Source organism: Amblyomma americanum, chromosome 3, assembly GCF_052857255.1.
Source record: "Amblyomma americanum isolate KBUSLIRL-KWMA chromosome 3, ASM5285725v1, whole genome shotgun sequence".
NCBI classification, from domain to species: Eukaryota; Metazoa; Arthropoda; class Arachnida; order Ixodida; family Ixodidae; genus Amblyomma; species Amblyomma americanum.
The window spans coordinates 141,009,371-141,028,609 of NC_135499.1; the positions used below are offsets into that span (position 1 = coordinate 141,009,371).

General features: G+C 44.3%; 1 protein-coding gene across 1 annotated transcript in view; it reads left to right on the forward strand.

The window, feature by feature from the left end:
* Set2 (SET domain containing 2) overlaps positions 1–19,239 on the forward strand; it is a 120,329-nt gene that overhangs the window by 39,084 nt on the left and 62,006 nt on the right. The window contains 11 exon segments of the mRNA XM_077656818.1: positions 5–462; positions 5,609–6,264; positions 7,427–7,921; positions 8,541–8,778; positions 8,781–8,851; positions 10,050–10,468; positions 10,878–11,006; positions 11,871–11,922; positions 12,028–12,104; positions 15,355–15,556; positions 17,726–17,823. Of these exon segments, the coding sequence (XP_077512944.1) occupies positions 5–462; positions 5,609–6,264; positions 7,427–7,921; positions 8,541–8,778; positions 8,781–8,851; positions 10,050–10,468; positions 10,878–11,006; positions 11,871–11,922; positions 12,028–12,104; positions 15,355–15,556; positions 17,726–17,823 (2,895 nt within the window).

The window sequence follows — 19,239 nt, forward strand, 5'->3', positions numbered from 1 at the left end:
GCAGGGAGGAAGATGATGAGACAGCACCGAATCATGTGGCTGCTGGTAAAACAACACAGAGACTGACTCACCGGCGCCTCAGAGGTGGTCACCGGGCAGCTGACTCTCCACAGCGGTACGACAATGAGGGAGAAAAGCCAGCTCGTTTCAAGGGTGTCTTGGCGGACAGTGCTCCGACGAGCGTGAGTGAGGAACTGGTGACCAGTGGTAGCAAAGGCGGCCGCAGTGGTCCAGCGTCGAAGAACAGTGTGGTGGTTGTGTCATCGAGGCGGAACAGTAGTGAACAGCCTGAAGACAGTAAAGCAGGAACGGCATCCACGATTGCAACAGCGGCAGCGGGGCAGACTGGGATTGAAGCAATGGCAGATGATGACGAGGATGCAGGCCATTCCGTCGATAGTTCTCTCCAGGACGAGTCAAGTATGGCATCTGTGACTGACAGCCAAGCGTCGTCAAGCGATGGTGAGTAGCTACGGAGATGCCACTTAGGGGCTGCCCTTCTGTTCTCCACAGAACTGTGTAGAAAGTCAGTTGTAGTCCTTTTACTTTGGGCTGGAGACAAAGGGGAAAAAGTAAAAGAACCACTACAGGGCAGGGAAGTTGTACTGGTGTCATTAAGCAGTTGCTGAGCACTGTTTCCACTGGATGCGTGAGCCTGTTGAAGCCTAGCAGGTGCATCGCTGGAATTATTTCTCACATAAACTAAAGCGCTTACCTTATTGTCGGCATATTTTTACAGTAGTGTGTATCGGGTCATTACCTAGTGCATTTCATACTCAATACAATTGCTTAATCTTTAAAAGAAAGATCATTAGTGGAAAATAAATCAATATGAGGCTCATCATGACTGGGCGGAATGTAGTGCTAGCCAGGGTAGTGCATGCTTACTTCGTGACTAGTTTGCTGGTGAAGCAGGAGGTTGAGAAGAAAGGAATAATGCAGTAACTATGCTGCACTAGGTGGACACATGAACTTTGCTCAGAGAAAAGGGATGAAAGGAATGAGAAAGGCGCAGGCGCATACCACCAGTCGAAAGTTGGCTGCAGAGACTGTGGAATTGATATATTATATTGTTTTGTGGCTGCGAAATCTCTGTGAAAGGGAGAAAACAAAAGTGCTTAGCTTGCACTTGCTTAGCCTCCTTTGTTGAAATTTGAATGGCGCTTTTTACTTTTAGTAATGAAATAGCTGTGACAACTTGTTGCTTTCTTCTTTTTATTTTATTCCAAACACATTTCATCCGAATAGAAATCTGCTGTGCATCTTTTTACGGGGTAGCTTTTGTTACAGTGTCAGGCTTGTTTTGCGGTAGTCTTATGTGTTGCTCCGCAGCATGTTTTCACTTAAGTAGAAAGAGAAAGAAGTGACAGTAAGGACAGAATTAACTGTGTTCAGTGGATGCCGTCAGAGTTGCAAAAACTTCAGTCACTCTTGTTTCGAGGAGCCTGGGAAGTCGGAAAGGGATGAAACATTGGGCATACTGGAGTGCATATCTAAACTGTTCGACTGAATGATGCATAGACTGTCGGTTAGGGGTTGTTGTTCACATCAAATGTGCCATCGTACCTGAAATCATCATTTATTTACCCTTAAGGGCCCCAGGGGGCATTACATAGAGGGGGGGGGGGGGGGGGGGGGGCCTGTCACAAAGAACAAAATTGGAACATAAACTTAACACATGTAGATACAACTGTGAACACTTCAAAAGAAAAACAAGCAAGTAAGTGAGTAAACAAAAAAAAAGAGAAAAGGGCCTTCAACAGGAATTAGTTGGGGAATAAATCAATTAACATCTGTTTAAATTTTAGGGAATTAACTTCATTCACAACACTGTCTGGAAGGACATTCCACTCGGCTATGGCAGCTGGCAAGAACGAGGAATTGAACGCATTGGTTGAACCATGAATGCGTTGAATACTACGGCAATTATACAAACGTCGCGATGATCTTAAAGGGGGCATAATTAGGCTCTCACGCAGTTGGGGAAAATTATAATAAAGTTTATGAAATAGACAGAGTCTTGCTATCTTACGACGGGATGCCAAGGAAGGTAAACCAACAGAGGATTTGATATTAGTAACACTCGACCGAGAATCATAATTTGATATTATAAACCGAGCGGCTCGATTTTGAATGGCCTCTAACATATGTGTTAAATACTTTTGATGGGGATTCCAAATGCTCGATGCATATTCAAGTTTAGTGCGGATGAAAGTTTCGTATGTGATTAGTCTAACCTTAGGGGGAGAAAATGTGAGCGATCGTCTGATGAATCCTAGGGATTTAGAAACGCTAGCAGCAAGGGACGTTATGTGCTTCGACCAGTTAAGATCACTTGTTATTTCTATGCCGAGGTATCTGTAGGATTCAACTTCAGATAGCGCGGTCCTGTTTAGCGTGTAAGAAAAGTGCAGGTTAGATCGTTTACGGGACACGTGCATAAACTTGCATTGAGTTTCGTTCAGTTTCATGAGCCAGGTCGAGCACCAACTTTGTATCAAGTTCAGGTCGTCCTGCAGCAATGACTGGTCGTTCGTAGTGCTAACACGACGGTAAAGAACGCAATCATCTGCGAACAAACGGATGGATGATGAAATGCCGACAGGAAGGTCATTGATAAAGACAAGAAACAGGAGCGGCCCAAGAGCTGAGCCCTGAGGTACTCCAGAGGTGACTTTAGTGACGGTAGAAGGATGGTTGTTGACGACGGTGTATTGCGAACGATTAGTTAGGAAACTGCAAATCCATGATAATATCAGCGGGTGCAGTGAAAGGGAGGAAAGTTTAGCCAAGAGGCGCTGGTGAGGAACTCGGTCGAAAGCTTTCGAAAAATCGAGGTAGATAATATCTGTTTGAAACAATGAGTCAAGGTTTAGGTGGAGGTCAGTCGTAAATTCGAAAAGTTGAGTTTCACATGAGTAGCCTGAACGGAATCCGTGTTGGTTTGGAAAGAAAAAAGAATTTCTATCGAGGTGATTAGCTACTTGGGAGTAAATAATATGTTCAAGTAGTTTGCACGCAATGCATGTTAGCGAGATGGGACGATAATTTGATGGATCAGAGCGGTTACCTGCCTTAAAGCAAGGCACGACTCGGCTAATCTTCCACTCAGACGGGATTTGGCCACTAGAAATGGATTGCGTAAAAATGATTGGCAGGAAATGACTGGATATTACTTTGGTACCTTTAAGAATTTTCGCAGAAATGTTGTTGGGCCCAGTAGCACTTGATACCTTTAAATCTTCAATAAGTCTACATATTCCTTCGGCTGAGATACTAACAGGTGGCATTTCAGATACATTTAGGCTCTGTGATGTAGGAATGTTTACGGCTGGTTCGTTGGTGAAAACAGATGAGAAGTACGTATTCATTACCTCCGAGCGAAGCTCATTTGGAACATGACAACCATCTTGACCTAATAAAGATATATTATGTGAACCGCTACGACCTGGAGTTAAAATAGTCCAAAACTTTTTTGGGTTGTTTCGAAGGATATCGAGTAGGTCATTGTTGTAAAAGTTTTGTTTAGTGCTCTTAAGCAACTTGGTATAATTTCTCAGACAGCTAAAGTATTTCTCCCATTTAGACGCCAAGTTGGAGCTCTTAGCTTCTCTAAATAATCGTTTTTTCTTATTGCACAGACTTCTTAAAGAGTTGGTAAACCATGGTTTTACGGCATCACCACGAATGCAAACGAGGGGTACATAAGATTCAGTTAAAGGGGTGATTTTTTCTTTATACATGGACCAGTTGTCATCAATGGTCACGGTGTAACAAAAGTTACACCGTGGAGATTCGGTTGTGAAAAATAAGAGGAGCTGTTTTGTGACACCAATTTTTTGGCTCTGATGTGTACGGTGAAAACTACATGGGCCAACAGATATGTGACAGCAGCCACTCACAGTCTACTTTACTCAGAATTTGGTGCCTACACTTGCTGCACGTGTAATTTTTCGCTTGATGTTAATGTTGTCAGGCCCAGTAGTTAGGCTAGTTTACACACAAAGGCTTGAAAGTCTAAATGTTTAAGCTGTTGTCAATCAGTCATACTTGCTACATGCGATTCTTGCATCATGAAAGCCTTTGTGCTGTCGCCTCTGAAAGTACAATAATTGATGTTCATAACAGTGGTGAGTTGGACTTGTTGGTTCACGATCATATTGGTAACAGCGCAGAGACGGGATGACAGAAAAAACACAACACAAGCGCTTGTGTTGTGCTTTTTCTGTCGTCCCGTCTTCGCGCTGTTACCAACATGAATAGTTGGTGTCCAGTTACTGGTATGGTGTAGGTTTTTTTTTTCTTTCTTGAAATGGTGCATAAAACATTATTACACACAATTCGACGTGTAGAATTCACCTAGGCCCAGTAAATAATTTGAATTTGATTTTTCTCTCGTATTACTAAGTTTCAGTTTCAACACACCTACAGTGGCAGTGATGTATATGATGAGTTAAGATAATGTGAATCACATAACAACTGGTGCTTGATAGCTGCTTGTTCATTTTGGCAGTAGGATAGGTTTAAAATGAGTAAGCACTGTTATATTGCAGTTTTTGTATGCCTCACATGACTTTAATTCGTCTTGTGTTTTACTGCCACAGTTGGCTGTTGAAACTGAACCCAAAACTACATGTGAGAAAAAGTTCAATTATAAATTATTTATTGTGCGCAGGTGAATTCCACATGGTGATTCATGCTTACTAGTGGGGTGCATATTGTTCCAAAGAAATAACATACAATCAAAACTTGGATATCCCCACTTCTTTGTCCTGATGCTGCACCTGGCCAGTGAGAGGTGTCACCTTGAAGGGCTCTGAATTAATTTCAGCCACCAGGAGCTGATTGCAGTTTGCCTCCATTGAACTGCAGCCACTATGGCAAGGATTCAATTTCTCGACCTTGGCTCTGCAGCAGAAGGCCCAGACTCTGCAGCAGAAGGCTTAGCCACTGAGCTCTTAAAATGGGTTATTGGCATCTGTAGTGCTTCATCCTTTCTTCAATTTTCAACCCCTGTAACAATTGTAGACCATTCTACATTGGTCATCTAGCTAGCTGGCTGTAGTGCATTTCTGGGTTTTAATAATAACAATTTGTTTTTTGGGGAAAGGAAATGGCGCAGTATCTTGGACACCTGAAGGGATAAAGGAGGGAGTGAAAGAAGAAAGGAAGAGAGAGGTTTTCTTGAAAACTCTTTTTAAAAGTGATTAAAATCGTTTTTATTTTTTAGTAGCCAATTTTTGTTGTACAAAACAACTTTATTGTTACTAGACAGTTATCACACTGTATGGCTGAATGCCCCTTTGCAAGGTGTTCGTAAACTCAACTTGTGAAATAAGTTAATATAGTACGCACATTCATTTGAATTTTTGAACTGAAAAGGGAGGAAGGTTTCTACTTGTGTGCTCAGAATTAAGTTTAGTAGCAGGATTAAAAGTTCTGACGCTGAAAAGGAGTGATGTTGACCAGTGCATTTTAAGAGCATGATTTGTTAGGTGGAGGCATCTCCGTCAATGTTGAGCGCATTATGCTTTCCAACAGAATGTGCACTCTTAAAAATGAGTGCACTCAAGTGGCATACGTTCAGAGGAACCAATTTTTCTCTCAGCCGGGGCATGCAGCAAGAGCAAGCAGAAGCAAGGCAGACCAGGCAAGGCGACAGCCCAGCCAGTCAAGGGCGGCCGCCGCAGGAAGTCTGAAGAGGTGCTCAGCTTTGAAGGCCCGGCCACACGCAGGCGAAGTGTGCGGTTGAGAAGTGGCGAAAAAAGACGCGGCACCAGCCCGACTCATCTCTCTCCTGCCAAGAGGGTGCGGCAGAAAAAGCCACCACCCGCAGCCAAAAAGCAGGGAGGTCGTGGAACTCGGGGAAAGCTCTCCAATGGTGAGGATGAAAGTACAACAGAGAGTCAGGAAACGCTGGATGAAGAACCTGGGGCAAATCGAGGTGAGGGTGTGCTGGACCAGTCTGACGCGAGCATGGACATCTGCCCAGTGGAGCCAATTGTCATTGCACCTCTTGAGGAGGAAGGCTCACCTGCAGGTTCTCAAGCCGGCATAGGTGGCTGTGAAGACAATCCAGCAAGCACTAAGCAAGAAGGTGTGAAGGACGACGAGGAGCCAGAAACAGGACGGCAGGCTCCTGCGGCTGCTAGTGATGCTGGTGCCAGTTCTGCACTGCATTCGTCAAGTTCAGCTGCTAGTGACGCACCTGAGCAGGATCAAGAGATGAATGTTGAAACACCTGCTGACAGTGGAGACCAGGCGGTAAGTTCGAAAATGCCATTGGCCAATCTGGTTTGTTAACGCATTCATAGTCTTCTTGGGGCCCTTTTGCAACATTATCTTTTTGTTGCAGGTTTTCTTATAAGTGCACTGCATGGCTTAGCCGATTAATGTCCAGTCGATTGATACGAATTTAGGAATTCCTGAGGTCATTAGTGTCACAGAATGTAGGCAAAGATCTGGCATAGTTCACACGACTTTGGAGTGAAGCCGAAAATATGAAAAATTAACATTTGCTGCACTGCGTATGTGTTATGTATCTTCTTGTTTCTGATCACAGTCTTGTGCCAACTTGAGGCGCCCACTAGCCTTCTTCATAGCCTTGGTGGTGCCTTCCCCCTGTTTGTTGTTCTTGGTACATGTCACCTCTTTAGGACTTTCTTTTTGTGTTGCTTGGATGCAAGGGAAGGAATGCTGTTAGCATCCAATTTTTTTTTAAGGGGCACTGAAGACTGATTGAAGTCTGCCTGTATCACTAAGTGACCACATTCTTATGGTAGAGGCTACTTTGTTTGAATAAAAGTTCTTGTATGCTGAAAAATGTCAAGAAATGAAACGCAGATTTCTCCAGTCGTTTTTGCAAGCAAACTACGAGAATGTCTAGACATATTTTTTTAACGTAGATCGCCGAGGCTAGGTTGCATCTCTCTTTGCTTTTTCCTTTTCGATGTTGATGTCAATATTTTGAATTGAGCGACAGAAAAAAAAGTTCCATTTTTAAATTAAATTACTATGCAATAAATGGGTCTTTTGCCACCGAACAAATATCCAGAAAGGGCCAAAAAATGAATTTTACTTTGAAAAGAAAGGCTGGGCTTGTCATCACTGACCCTTTAACTTTGGGAGCTGTGTCATCACATTGTTTCAAGCCTTGAAAAGATGGAGGAGAAGGGCAAACACTGGTCACCATTCTCGCAAATGGCCTGCGATAATTTCTTCGAGTGGCCGCATTCTCTGAATCTGCCCTTGCCCTTTGAAAGCTTGCCCCTTGCTGGATGTTTTCACATTTCTCATGCACAAGCTGGACTTTACTGTGTTGCCTGCTCCTTTAACTTGTTTTTAAAGTGGAGCAAAGAAAGTTCTTTATTTTGACTTTGAGTCATTATTTATGATCGGCTCACAAAATGAACTGTTTAATTACCAGGAGCAGCACGAAAAGGATGCCAGTGAAGCTTGCTCCACAGCTTGTGCTGAAACAAGTACAGCCCCTGAATGTGAAGCTCTGCAGACTTGCCATCCTGTGGCAGTCACCCAGCCTGATTCTGCCGGTGTCTCAGACTTGGCGCTCGCTTCTGATGTTTTGCCTGTGTCAGATTCTGATGGGAAAAAAGAAGATGATCTACTTCATGGTCAAGATAATAAAGTGCAAGAAATTAGTACGCCATTGGTTGTTGCGATGGACACAAGTTCTTCTGTATCAGAAGAGAGCAACTCTGTTTCAGACCAGGGATCACAATCACCCAACACAGAAGTGACATTGCAAGAAATTGCTGATGAAGCCTTTCCAACAGACAGTGAGGCTGCCGCAGTTCCTTCACACCATCTGTTGTCACCTACACGCTCACCACAGACAGTACAAATGGCTGGCCACCGGGACAGGCGCTACTACTGTAGCCCAGAGAAGCAAGGCACACTTGATGTAAGGGCGTATTTTTTACTTATGACTTTTAAAGGCTGGAGTAGCCTTGGGTAGTCTTCTCTTCCCCTTGAATGCTCATGCATTGAATCGGGAAATCCTTTAAGTGTGAAAGTGTTTGCGCTATTACAGCCTTATGGTACGTTTCGTGTCATTATGTTTCCCCTGTTGCTGTGTCAAAGCTGGTCAGTTTTCGCAAAACCTGTTTGGGATGGAGTGTATTACATTGCAATGGGAATCCGTGTTGGTTGTGCAGAGGGGTGATAGCTCTTTAGTTTTTTCTTGTAAATGTCATGCTTGATACATCTGTCCTTTCATTGTAGAATGCAGTAGGTATCAATTCTGTGCTACATGATCGAAAGAAACAGGAAAGCTTAGCTCTCAGTACAGCTATAGACAAATTTGTCATATTTCCAGAAGACCTTGTCTAGGCCTAACATTAATGCGGTAATTTTTAGTTGCTTGTTCAGATACTTCATTCCTAGATTCCACTTTTTTTTTTTCCCCCCCCACAGCGCTTACCCTACCACAAGGAACCGCTCTCCTTTGTGTTGCCAGTTTGTGCTCAAGAGCCCTCTCGCATGTGATTGCTTGAATGTAGTTTGTTTCCACGCTTGTACAGAGCCCCGAGAAAGGGCCGTTAACACCAAGGTCATCGAGGCGCAAGACCAGGTGGCAAGATGCAGAGGCTAATGTTGTTTCCGAGCCAGTCATGGCACCTGTTGCTGACCCCTCCATGTCACCAGTAGCCATCCCTGTTGCGTCAGCTACACTGCCGGAATCACTGCTGCCAGACTGGGTATCCAGCAGCAAGCCTCAAGAAGCAGTGGATGCACAGGATATTATTTTACCCACCACCTCCGGCCACCAAAGGCTCCCTCTCCTCAGAGGAAAGAGACACTGGCTTCACTCGACTCGAGTCGTCCCGAAAAGGTGAGGCACGGTGGAACAAGTCCTTATTCATTTCACTCACTGAGCTGTGGCCATATGGGTAAGCAGTTAATGGTTAGGACAGGCAGCGAACACAGAAATTAGTTGCACTAGGAACTTGCAAAGTGTACTGTAACAGAAATGTAAAGGTGCCAAGAGTTGGTCTGTTGCAGAGTGAAAATAATGGATGACTGGTCTTATTTGTGTATGTTGCTGCCTTAAATGCTGAAAATAATATGGCTGACTCTCAATAACAAGCTACCGCTATGATCAAGTATTTTTGATTCCCTGTCAACTAACCACATATATATTATAGTGCAGCTAATTCCCCACTATGGTTATTAGAGGTAATTTCAGGCTGCCGCTTTGAATGGGTATTGGAGTGTCAAGCACCATTGCAAATTGATATGCTGAGCACAAAGTGGCCAGCGAGGTGGGGTTGGGCTTATGTCCCTTGGTGGGAAAATTTTGCTATCATCATCATCATTTATTATCCTTTAAAAGCCCCTAAGTGGGGTATTACATGTGTTGGGGGGGGACAGATCGACAACATATATATCAATGGTCAGTAATAGAAAACGAGAACAGGAACTACAATACAATAATACAATAACAAGATTATCAAATACATTGGTATTATTTGAGCTTCCAGGGGGAGTAGCTGTTCTTTTGTTTTATCCATTATTTTTCTATAAACCGTTTTGTTATAGTGAGGTTTCACTGCATTATCGTGTGGTGCTGCTGCCAGCATCATTGCTATAAATTTAAATGACACTAGTTTTTGTCATGTAACAGTAATGTAAAAAAAGATATAATTCGTTGACATTGACATCAAATATTGCACGTGATAAGAGCGATAGTTTGCTGGCCGAATTGGGGAACTTACTCAGGAGTCTTGATTTCCTACAGTTATATAGTGATGGGACGTAGTTCGGCAGTAAGAGTCGCACATGAAATATGGCAGCTGCACTTCTGTTACTGTTGTGCGCCACCTTGTCTGCATAGTGGTCTACAGCCTTGGTCATGCTACCTTGCAGAGAAAGAAAGAAAGGTGTACACAAGAGGGGAGAGTGTGAGAAAGATTTCAGTACTGCCTGGCTGCTAAGTGTTGTCCACTGGTATTGGTATGGACTTGTGCTTTCTCCCTCTGGCTGAACTTATGGTGGTGATAAAAATTTTCTCCTGCACATTTTTTGTTCAGGTCAAGTCTCGCTGGCGGCGCAGCAGTGAGCTGGAGACGCGCGACATTGCACCTGCTGTGGCGCCACCGTCGCCCAGGGCTCGAGACTCCCCACCTCGTGGAGCCAGGTTGTCCAGCATTCGAGAAGAGGCGCCTTTGGCCAGCAGTGGCAAGGAAAGTCCGCGGAAAAAAGACCGGAGTCCTCCAACCGCGCCTTCGAAGGAGTGCAGGGAATCCAACAGGGAGTCCAGAGGAGGAGGAGGAGGTGCGGGTAGCAGGGAGCTGCCCGAGCCTTCTGGCCTGTCCAGGAGCTCCAGGGATGCTGACAGGACAGAGACAAGCAGGGACAGAGGAAGCAGTGGCAGTGGGACTAATGGCTCGGGTACTGCAAAGCCCCTGGATTACGAAGAAATTGAAGAAAACCTCTACCTTTTTGAGAGGTAAGGTTGAGCATTGCTTTAGTGCAGGGTTGGATTCAGTGCTTTTGGGTTTCCCAAACACACAAGTCCATTCATGTCTTAGTCCCCACATTTATTTGGGGACTAATCATACCGGAATTGCTTAGGTATTTTCGCCGTAAAGCTCTTTGTTAATGCTGGCATGCACAGACAGCCTAAATTAAGCCCTGTGGCCCAGTTTGCGGTTACTCCCAGAACAAAGTGCATCTTGTAATACTGCTCTCCATTATTGCCTTCAGAACTAATTCTGCAGAAAGCTTGGCGCTGTCATTTTGAACTGTGTTTTCAACTCAAAGACGGCACTTCTTTGAAGCAGGCAACTGCCATAGTTTTATTTATTATGTTCTGAAGCACGTGCGAGTAAGACCTACTGTTATATCGGTGATAACAGGCGCAAGACCAAAAGCAAGAAGGAGGTGCGCCGCATGATCTGCGACTGCTCGCTGACCAAGGATGAGAAGGATCGGGGCATCATGGGCTGCGAGGAGGACTGCCTCAACCGCTTGCTGATGATTGAATGGTATGTCGATTTTCTAGTTGCTTGTTGCCTTGTAGCCATAACAGGACACAGTATGTTGGCATGCACTTTGAAAGTGAATTATGTGTAGGAACCATGTGTGACAGTTCTGTTGTTTTATTGGGCATCCAGTGCACCTGCATGTGTGCCATTCACGTCTCATTTCTCCTGCTGCTCTGGATACGTGGATGCCCAGTTCCTGTGATGTGTTTTGCCTACTAAAATGATGGACGTAGAGGTCTAGCTGTTTTTCTTGCTGCTATTTCAATGGTGTCATTTGATGTGATCATGCATGTGTGTGCATGCACATAGGTGCAAGACGGTGCGAAACTTTGTTACTTCAAATGTGAGATCTCCCTGCTTGTTCACTAGGGAAACCCCAGTTGTTTTTGCTTTTTTCTTGTGCATACCTGTGGTTGTGTTTCATACTGTTGAATTTCATAAAGTGTGAATGGTCATGAGCAGCTGTGCTTCTATGTACGAGAAAATAGCCTGGCGTCTAAGTCTTGTGAAAGGCTGGTGTCTTGGGGGGGGAGGCTGATCTGTGGCCAAAGAGCTTGTGCTGAGTGGCTGGTTGTCGTGCTGTCATCTGCAAGTCTCATGTTCCTTGAGTTGTACAATTCAGTTGTGTGGTGGTCCAGTTTTGAACTGCATACCAAGAATCCGCCTCTAACTGCAAAGATTTGAAATGGCTGTACTGTCTTCCTTTGACTTTTTTGTAGATCCATAGCTGCACGCAAGTGGATGCTGATTATAATTGCAGTTTCTTAATTAAAAAATCTCAAAGATACATTCAGCTGATATTGTTTTGAGGTTTGGGTGGGGCATGTAAGCAAAGCGTTTAACAGAGTCTTTTCTTTTGTCCAGTGGATCTCGATGTCCTAACGGTGACAACTGCAGCAACCGACGGTTTCAAAAGGTGTGAACCAAAAGTCATCTTTATTTCGCCTGCATGCATAATTTGTGAAATAATTTGGCTACATGAAAGTGCAATAACTCATTGCATTTATCTTTTGTGATGCAGAAAACCTACATAAACGTGGAAAAATTCTTGACCGAGAAAAAGGGCTGGGGTCTGCGTACTTTGGAGACCTTGTCTTCGTAAGAACAGACTCATTACTTCCTTTTCTTGAATAATGAGTGAATAGTGGAATTCTGCTGCATGACTGCATGGTGGGTGTGTAGTCCTGTGTAGTCCTATGTATTGAAATCGAAGGCAATCATGTAAGTCTTTGATACAGAAAGTGAGCATTACTAGTCTCTTGCAAACTTTATTATCTGTTTAATCATATACTGGAAGAAAGTATATACTTAGCATGCAGTTCTCAAATTAACTCAGGATGAGTTTTGTACAGTCGTCCACACACCTATCTAGAGCGCTCGAACGGCACACTTTGTTTTGCATTTGTAACAATCGCCGCTGACTGGTGGGCCCGATACAGCTTTTAAAGATATTGGAAGCTAAACATGTTCCGTGGGAGTGTGCACGCCCAATAAGGTCATGTTTTGAGCCCTAGGCCACTCTTAAATGACAAGTGTGCTCCACGGTAGGCGGTTCGAGTGCTTAGACAGGTGCGCGGACAACTGTACGTATTGCTACACAGCCTGTGAAGCTTTTGCTATGCTTTTGCTGGGCAGTTGGTTTTTTTCAGATCAAATAAGAGTTTACCGAGTACTACGCAAGGGACGAGTACATAAACATCAGTATACGGGCGAGGGTCCCAGGTGTGAGAGGTTGTAACGGGACCCTCGAAAAATAAATACTTAATTACAAATAAACAAGCACGTATCTGTGAACAAAGAACATTACAGAGTACTTGAATCAAAAAGTGAGGTATTAACTTCTTTGTTTTTCTTTCTTTAGCTACCGTTAAACCTGGATGTAATGAACCTCCATATAGATAATTTCTCAATGTAGCCCAGTTTTTAACTCCCCAACGCCGCACCCATTGAAGCGCGTGTATTTGAGACCTCCATGTAACGAACGTGTTATGGCGGTCGACCTTGATATAACGAACTCGCTAAGCCGACTGTCGGTTAGATTGTGCTCGGTTAGCTTGTGCTGAGTTAGTAAATTTTACAGAAGAGTTTCACGACGATAAACCACCAACTGACATGAGAGGAACATCAATGAGAGACCGCAGTTCAGACAACGTGTTTCAGTTTCGTGTTTCAATTTTCAAACACGATACCACATGGCACTACAACAGTTCATGCTAGAAGGAGTGAAAAATGATGGGGCATAGCAAAAATGGCACGAGCAGTGCGCGCCCATTGCTGCCGCACGGTTGCTCGCTTGATTCCAGTGCCAATAGCTTTTGCGCTTCGGGAGCAGGGACGGCGGAGATCGCCAGCGACGCAAGGCGAAGAGTCCGTTTTCGGGGGGCAACAGCAGCGGGCAGACCAAGAGAGGGGACATGCGAGAAGAAGCATGTCCCTCTGCGGCCGGTCTACGGCAACGGTGCCACCACGCGCGCTCTCTAGCTCGGCCACGGTGCCCCCGCCTCTCCCACTCTCCCCATTCCACTCGCAGCAGTGTTGCACAAGCTGCGGCGGAGGTGGCGGCGGCTGCTGCGGCAGTCGCGCTGTCTTCGCGATCGCGGAACATATCTCCATGTTTATATGACTTCGAGTAATGGGGTTCTCTGTAAGCATTTTCACGGTGATTTCACCTACATTTATGTTTTATTTTGGTTTCTATTCTGCATTGCCCTTTCACGAAAACAGCATGTAGCGAAAACCTGGATATAGTGAAAAATCCCGGAGTTTTTTTCAACTTCGTTATAGCCAGGTTTAACTGTATTTAAATTACGTGGGTATTTCAGTTGTGGCCGACATATTGCTTTGGCATGCATTAGTCATACACTCGCTTAGCAGTAACATAACCCCCTCCTCCTTTATTTTTAATGCAAAAGCATTACTTGGCTATGTTTGCTGTTTTGTGTCCGCAGAAAGTGGACAAAAAACATGTCCACAGCCTTTGCGTTGTTCGAAAATTATTGTATGTGATAGAGGATGATAAAATGTCGCTGCCCGTGAAATTTGGTTACTGTGGGGTAATTAGTTAATTAGAGGCAAAAAACTCAATTAGACATCGAAATAGTCCCGGATGTCGAAATGATGGGTGGACATCACAACAGTCGTGGACGTCGAAATTGTGAGAAATACGCAACCAAGCCAGATGAAGGTTTGAAATAGGTTCAACAGTGATTAACTTGAAATAGTCAAACAAGAAAGCTTTGGTTGATGTGGAGTAATTAGAGACGAGCAAAACCACGGACGTCTATGTAGTGGGAGGACGTCAAAATAGCCTCGGATGTTGAAAGGGTATAAAACGAAAAAATAGTGGGGAAAAAATCCGAAAACTTTAATAAATGGTAAAAAACACATTGAAAAGTGACAGTTAACTTAAAAATTATAAACCATTAATTAATGAAATGTGCCGTAAAAAAGGGGGATACAATGGTTGAAAATGCGGTGGCGGTGAACCAACGTGGTTGTCATGGTAACATGTGACGTCATGTCGTCTCGTTGAAATGAGATCACCATAACGTCAGAGGAGAGGGCGACGGCGCGATGGGGGGCGGGGTCCCAGGTGATGTGAAGAGATGCGATGAGTGTGGAAGAGGCGTCAATGCTTTCGCTTTCTCCCAATGCAGGTCGCCGCAGTGATCTCTATTTTTTTTTTTAACTATCAAGCTTATTATTTCACTTTGGAAGCATATTTGAGTCCCTGTGTGTATGAGCTTTTATATGGCCTAGAATAATGCGTGCATTTTCTTAACTTTTTCAACGCAGTGTGAGTGTTCATTTGTAATTTACATTGCATTCCTAAACTGAATTTTATGGGCAGCAAAATCTATGTATGCATGAGTCCCACTCTCCTTCATCTTCATTTTCTCTGATTTGTTATTTAGGAATGCCAATATTTTTTTTATTTTTTTTTCTGAGAAAGCTTTTTCAACCTGTCTTTCTGAAAAATATGTGTTAGAATTAGCTAGAAGTTGCAACATACTCGAGACTGTCCTTGATTGTTATGGAACCACATATTGACAAGCTGTGAAGTGCGTTTCACCCTAATACTTGTGGAGGTATTGTTTTTCTTTCTGCATAGTAAACTTGGTATTGACCGTTGGTTCAATGCAGACATCATGGAGGGCCTTTGTATCTGAATTTTTAGCCACTTCTGTACATTTTTTTAGGTGGGCCAAAGGCTCATGCAGTTAATCCCCCCCCCCCTACAAGCCAGTGGTGTTTCCTGGGGCTCTGTTTTCATGCATAGTTCTCAGTCAGCATGCACTATTTTTGGTCTAGGAGTGACCTGTGGTGCTCTTCCGATCATTGTGCACAGGGGTACATTTGTGATGGAATATGTGGGCGAGGTGCTGACCCCAGAGGAATTCCGCAAACGGGTCAAGCAGTATGCCCGTGACAACAACCAGCACTACTACTTCATGGCATTGCGTTCGGACGAGATCATCGACGCCACCCAAAAGGGCAACGTTTCGCGCTTCATCAACCACTCGTGCGACCCTAACTGCGAAACACAAAAGGCGAGTAACCTCCTTCTTTCTGTTCTTTTTTTTTTCTGTCATATCTTTTATTTATTTAGGGCCAGTATATGGTTTTAGGTTCATTCTAATTATTCTCTCTCTCTCTGTTTTTTTTTGTTTTTCTTCTTAATAGCGGTGTCTAGCCACATTAAGCAACCTTGTGGTTTTGCTTGAGCATTGGAAGTAGGTTGTGGATTACTTGAATGCTCTTCTTTTCCCAAGAGTGCAAGGGGATGGTCGACGTGCAACTTAAAGGGGTCATGTGGTCTACTAACAAATTGCGCTTTTATGTTGCAGCTACTAGCCACGTTATTATGTGTACTTAAAAAAGAAGTAGGGCTCTGTGGACGCATTTGAGCTAGGAATTGTAATTTGAAGCTATCGCCTCTAAGCCCCTCCCCCTGGCAGCAACGGCCATAATGAAGCAGCCTGAGTGATGTCATAAACTGACATTACCATCGTCAGATGCAAAACTGCCGCGTGCACGGTCAGTATGGAGCAGAGCGCGTGCCTGCTTGTATCTGGCCGTGGTATGTTGTAGTGCAGTCGCCGAGACTGGGCAGAAGCTAGATATAGAAGGGAAGGACGCAGGCCTTTGTTGCTTTTGTCTCTTTCCAACTTCTCCCCTTCACCCTACCACACTCCCAGCCTGAGCAACTCACTCCCCTATGCTCACTGCGCGCAGTTCACTTGTTCAGTCGCGAGCAAGCATGTGACTGTCTGTTTATGTCGTCATGATCTGCAAGCGCGCCAGTGTTGACTGACTGCCACATGGTTCAGGAGAACTTTTAAAAATTCAATCACAAATTACTCGCTGCACCAAATCACCTCGTATTTTGTCCATTTGCTCCGAGATGCATAGAGAACAACATGCAGTAAATGGCTTGAGTCTGAAAAATGGTGTCATGACCCCTCTGGGGCACACTGATTGATCTTAAAGGGACACTAAGGAGAAATTGAAGTTGGCTTGTATCGATAGAATACCAGCTCCTGATCACAAAAACGCCACTCTTACTGAAAACAAAGCTCTTGTACTGTAGAAAATAGCAAGAACCAAAATACAGGTATCGCCGCCACGGGCCAATCTCGCAAGTACAAGCGTGATGACTTCCTAGGACAAGAGGTGCCACCTTGGAGGAGTTTTCCTTACGTCATGGATGTCGCGAATCTCTGAGGCTGGCAAAGGAAGGTTGCCCACCGAACCGCTAGCCGTCAGAAATCACGGAATCTGCTTTTACGTCACGTGTCACGTCACTCCATTCTGATACGTCATAAGAGTTGCCGTGGCGTCATAAGAGTTCCCTGAGTTTGAATCAGAGCGGTGGGAAAAACTTTTTTCATCTTCGAATCCAAATTTCTTTGAAATAAATGCATCTTTCGCGCCCAGACAAGCGGCAACGAAGCCATGAAATGCCGAACTATCAGATTTCGCTAACAAAAAAAAGTTGATAGAGTTCTCCTCAGTGTCCCTTTAATGTGGGAGCAGGTAGTAGTTTTTGTGGGTGTTCAGCACGGCTGGTGAAACTAGTGGTGGGTTTGTCCAGCTTGAGGTCTCCATATATGGCTTTTTCTTTCTTGTTTCTGTCCTCCTCCGTTACGCGCGCAGTTCTTGGTTAGGACAGTTATGTTGACACCATTGAGGCTTTGATCCACTATGTGAATTGTGTGTCGTGTTTGTTGTTTCTTTTTCTTCGTCTCTTTAGTGCACAGTTGCTTTTCAAAGATCATGAACCAACCAGTTTGTCAAAAGGTGTTATTTGCTCCACAGGCTGATAGGTTTTCCGAATTCCTTCCGTTTTCTTTACGACTGTTCTTGGGCCAGCCTTTCAATTTTATTTTCTTACTGTGTGTGCATCTGCATGCTTTTTAAAGCGAAGTGTTAACTGGGGCACTAAAAGAAGCCATGTTAAAACGTATAACTTTTCTAGAGTTGGGTCAGTTCTGGGTGGTGCTATGGCTTGGTTTAATTTGTTTTTAGTACTTTAGGGGAATTTCTTATTGTGCTAGTTCTTACTGCATCATTAGATGTAATGAGTAGTCAGTCCTTGCCCTCATCCGCTTTTGTTTTGCATGTGCTTTTACATTTGAACTTTGGTAGCTTGTTGGGAATATATACATAAGGATTTGGCAACAGACCCTATGACTGCTGTGATAATGAATGGGTTACAGTGGACAGTGAATGGGGAGCTCAGGATTGGTTTCTTCACAAGACGCCCTCTGAGAGCGGGAGAAGAGCTAACCTTCGACTACCAGTTCCAGAGATATGGGTACGTCAGCCCTGCTTGGCTATCTTTTTTTTTCCCCCTCTGAAAATAGCTTAGGCCACAGAGAACAAGAAAAAAGCGCACGAGAGAAACATCGGGCTCTAAGCGAGCCCACACAATTGCACCGCATGGCTCAAGTACTGGGGCAGCTAATGGAATGGTATCGTTTTCACGCCTGCAGTTCGCAACAGTGTTTGGACCCAACATGGGACTTGCAGTCCGAAGAAACCGGTACGCGAGGGCTAAGCAGGTGGCTATAAGTCGTTGGGGGCACTGTGTTTGGGCAGCGTTTCACGTGAACACTGGTGCTTTTGTCCTCGGGCATCGCAAGGGAGCACGGTAGGGATAGTCCTGCTGACATTGCAGCTCAGGTTGCTGCTCTCGCATACGTTTTGCAAGGTGCCTAATTGTGTTTTCTAAGCAGTGCCTTGACCGTCCGATTTGCAAGCATTAGGTTGGAATGTGGTATCACTTTTTTTTTTTGTACTGAACGCAATTGCTGCAGACAAATTTAGTGTACAAAATAATGTTTATTATTATTACTACTACGTGATTAACCCCCCCCCCCCCCCCTAATTAAATGTCTTGTCGGCTGTAAAAGTATAGTAAATGTGCCGATGATGGGTGAAAAGCAAATTTGTTTGTTATATCTATTTCTTTTCATAGCTGTGTTTTGTGGGGAAGCGTTTATCATATAGGTTAAGCTACCTGTACTGACATTGGGAATTTTTCAAAAATATTCGATTTGCACCCAGTTTTTATTGTTATATTTGCTTTGCGAGTAAACATTTGATATCAGCACACCTGTACTTTGAATTACCTGGGAATTCAAATAATCGAATGACCCCTAAAGATTGTCAAGAACTGCTTGCATCACAGTAAATTTATTTCGTGAAAAACTGGGAAATGGTTGCCAACTTTTGCAGTGAGAATTTTTCAACAGGGACTGTTTTTCGCAGTACTGGAAATTCTTTTTTGCGTGCACACTGTCGGAAGCGTCGAAGCACAGCTTCTCCAAAATGGTTGGGGTCTCCCTGGCATCCTTCAAGGTGTGATGCAGTAGCAGTGGTGAGACACCCTTGCAACTGGTAGTGTCGCGTGTGAGGAGGTTTCACCTCACAAACAGCAACTGGCACGTGACGAGCGTGCAGTTTCATTGCAGAGGAAGAGCTGTAGATGGAAGTAAAGGAAACGCTGAGAGGAGCCATAGCGGTCAGAAAAAAGAAGGGGGGAAAGGAAAAACCAGCGACGCGCCACTCGGTATGCGAGAAGTGCACACAGCTGGGCTTGGTTAAATGGCTGATGCGCGGCCGATAGCCACCGTCGCCGCTGCCTGGCGTGAAGCTTGGAAAAGCGAAACTGAATCTAAGCAGTCGGACTATTTCCCTGAGACGGGGCTGATTGTTTGCTGTTACGCTT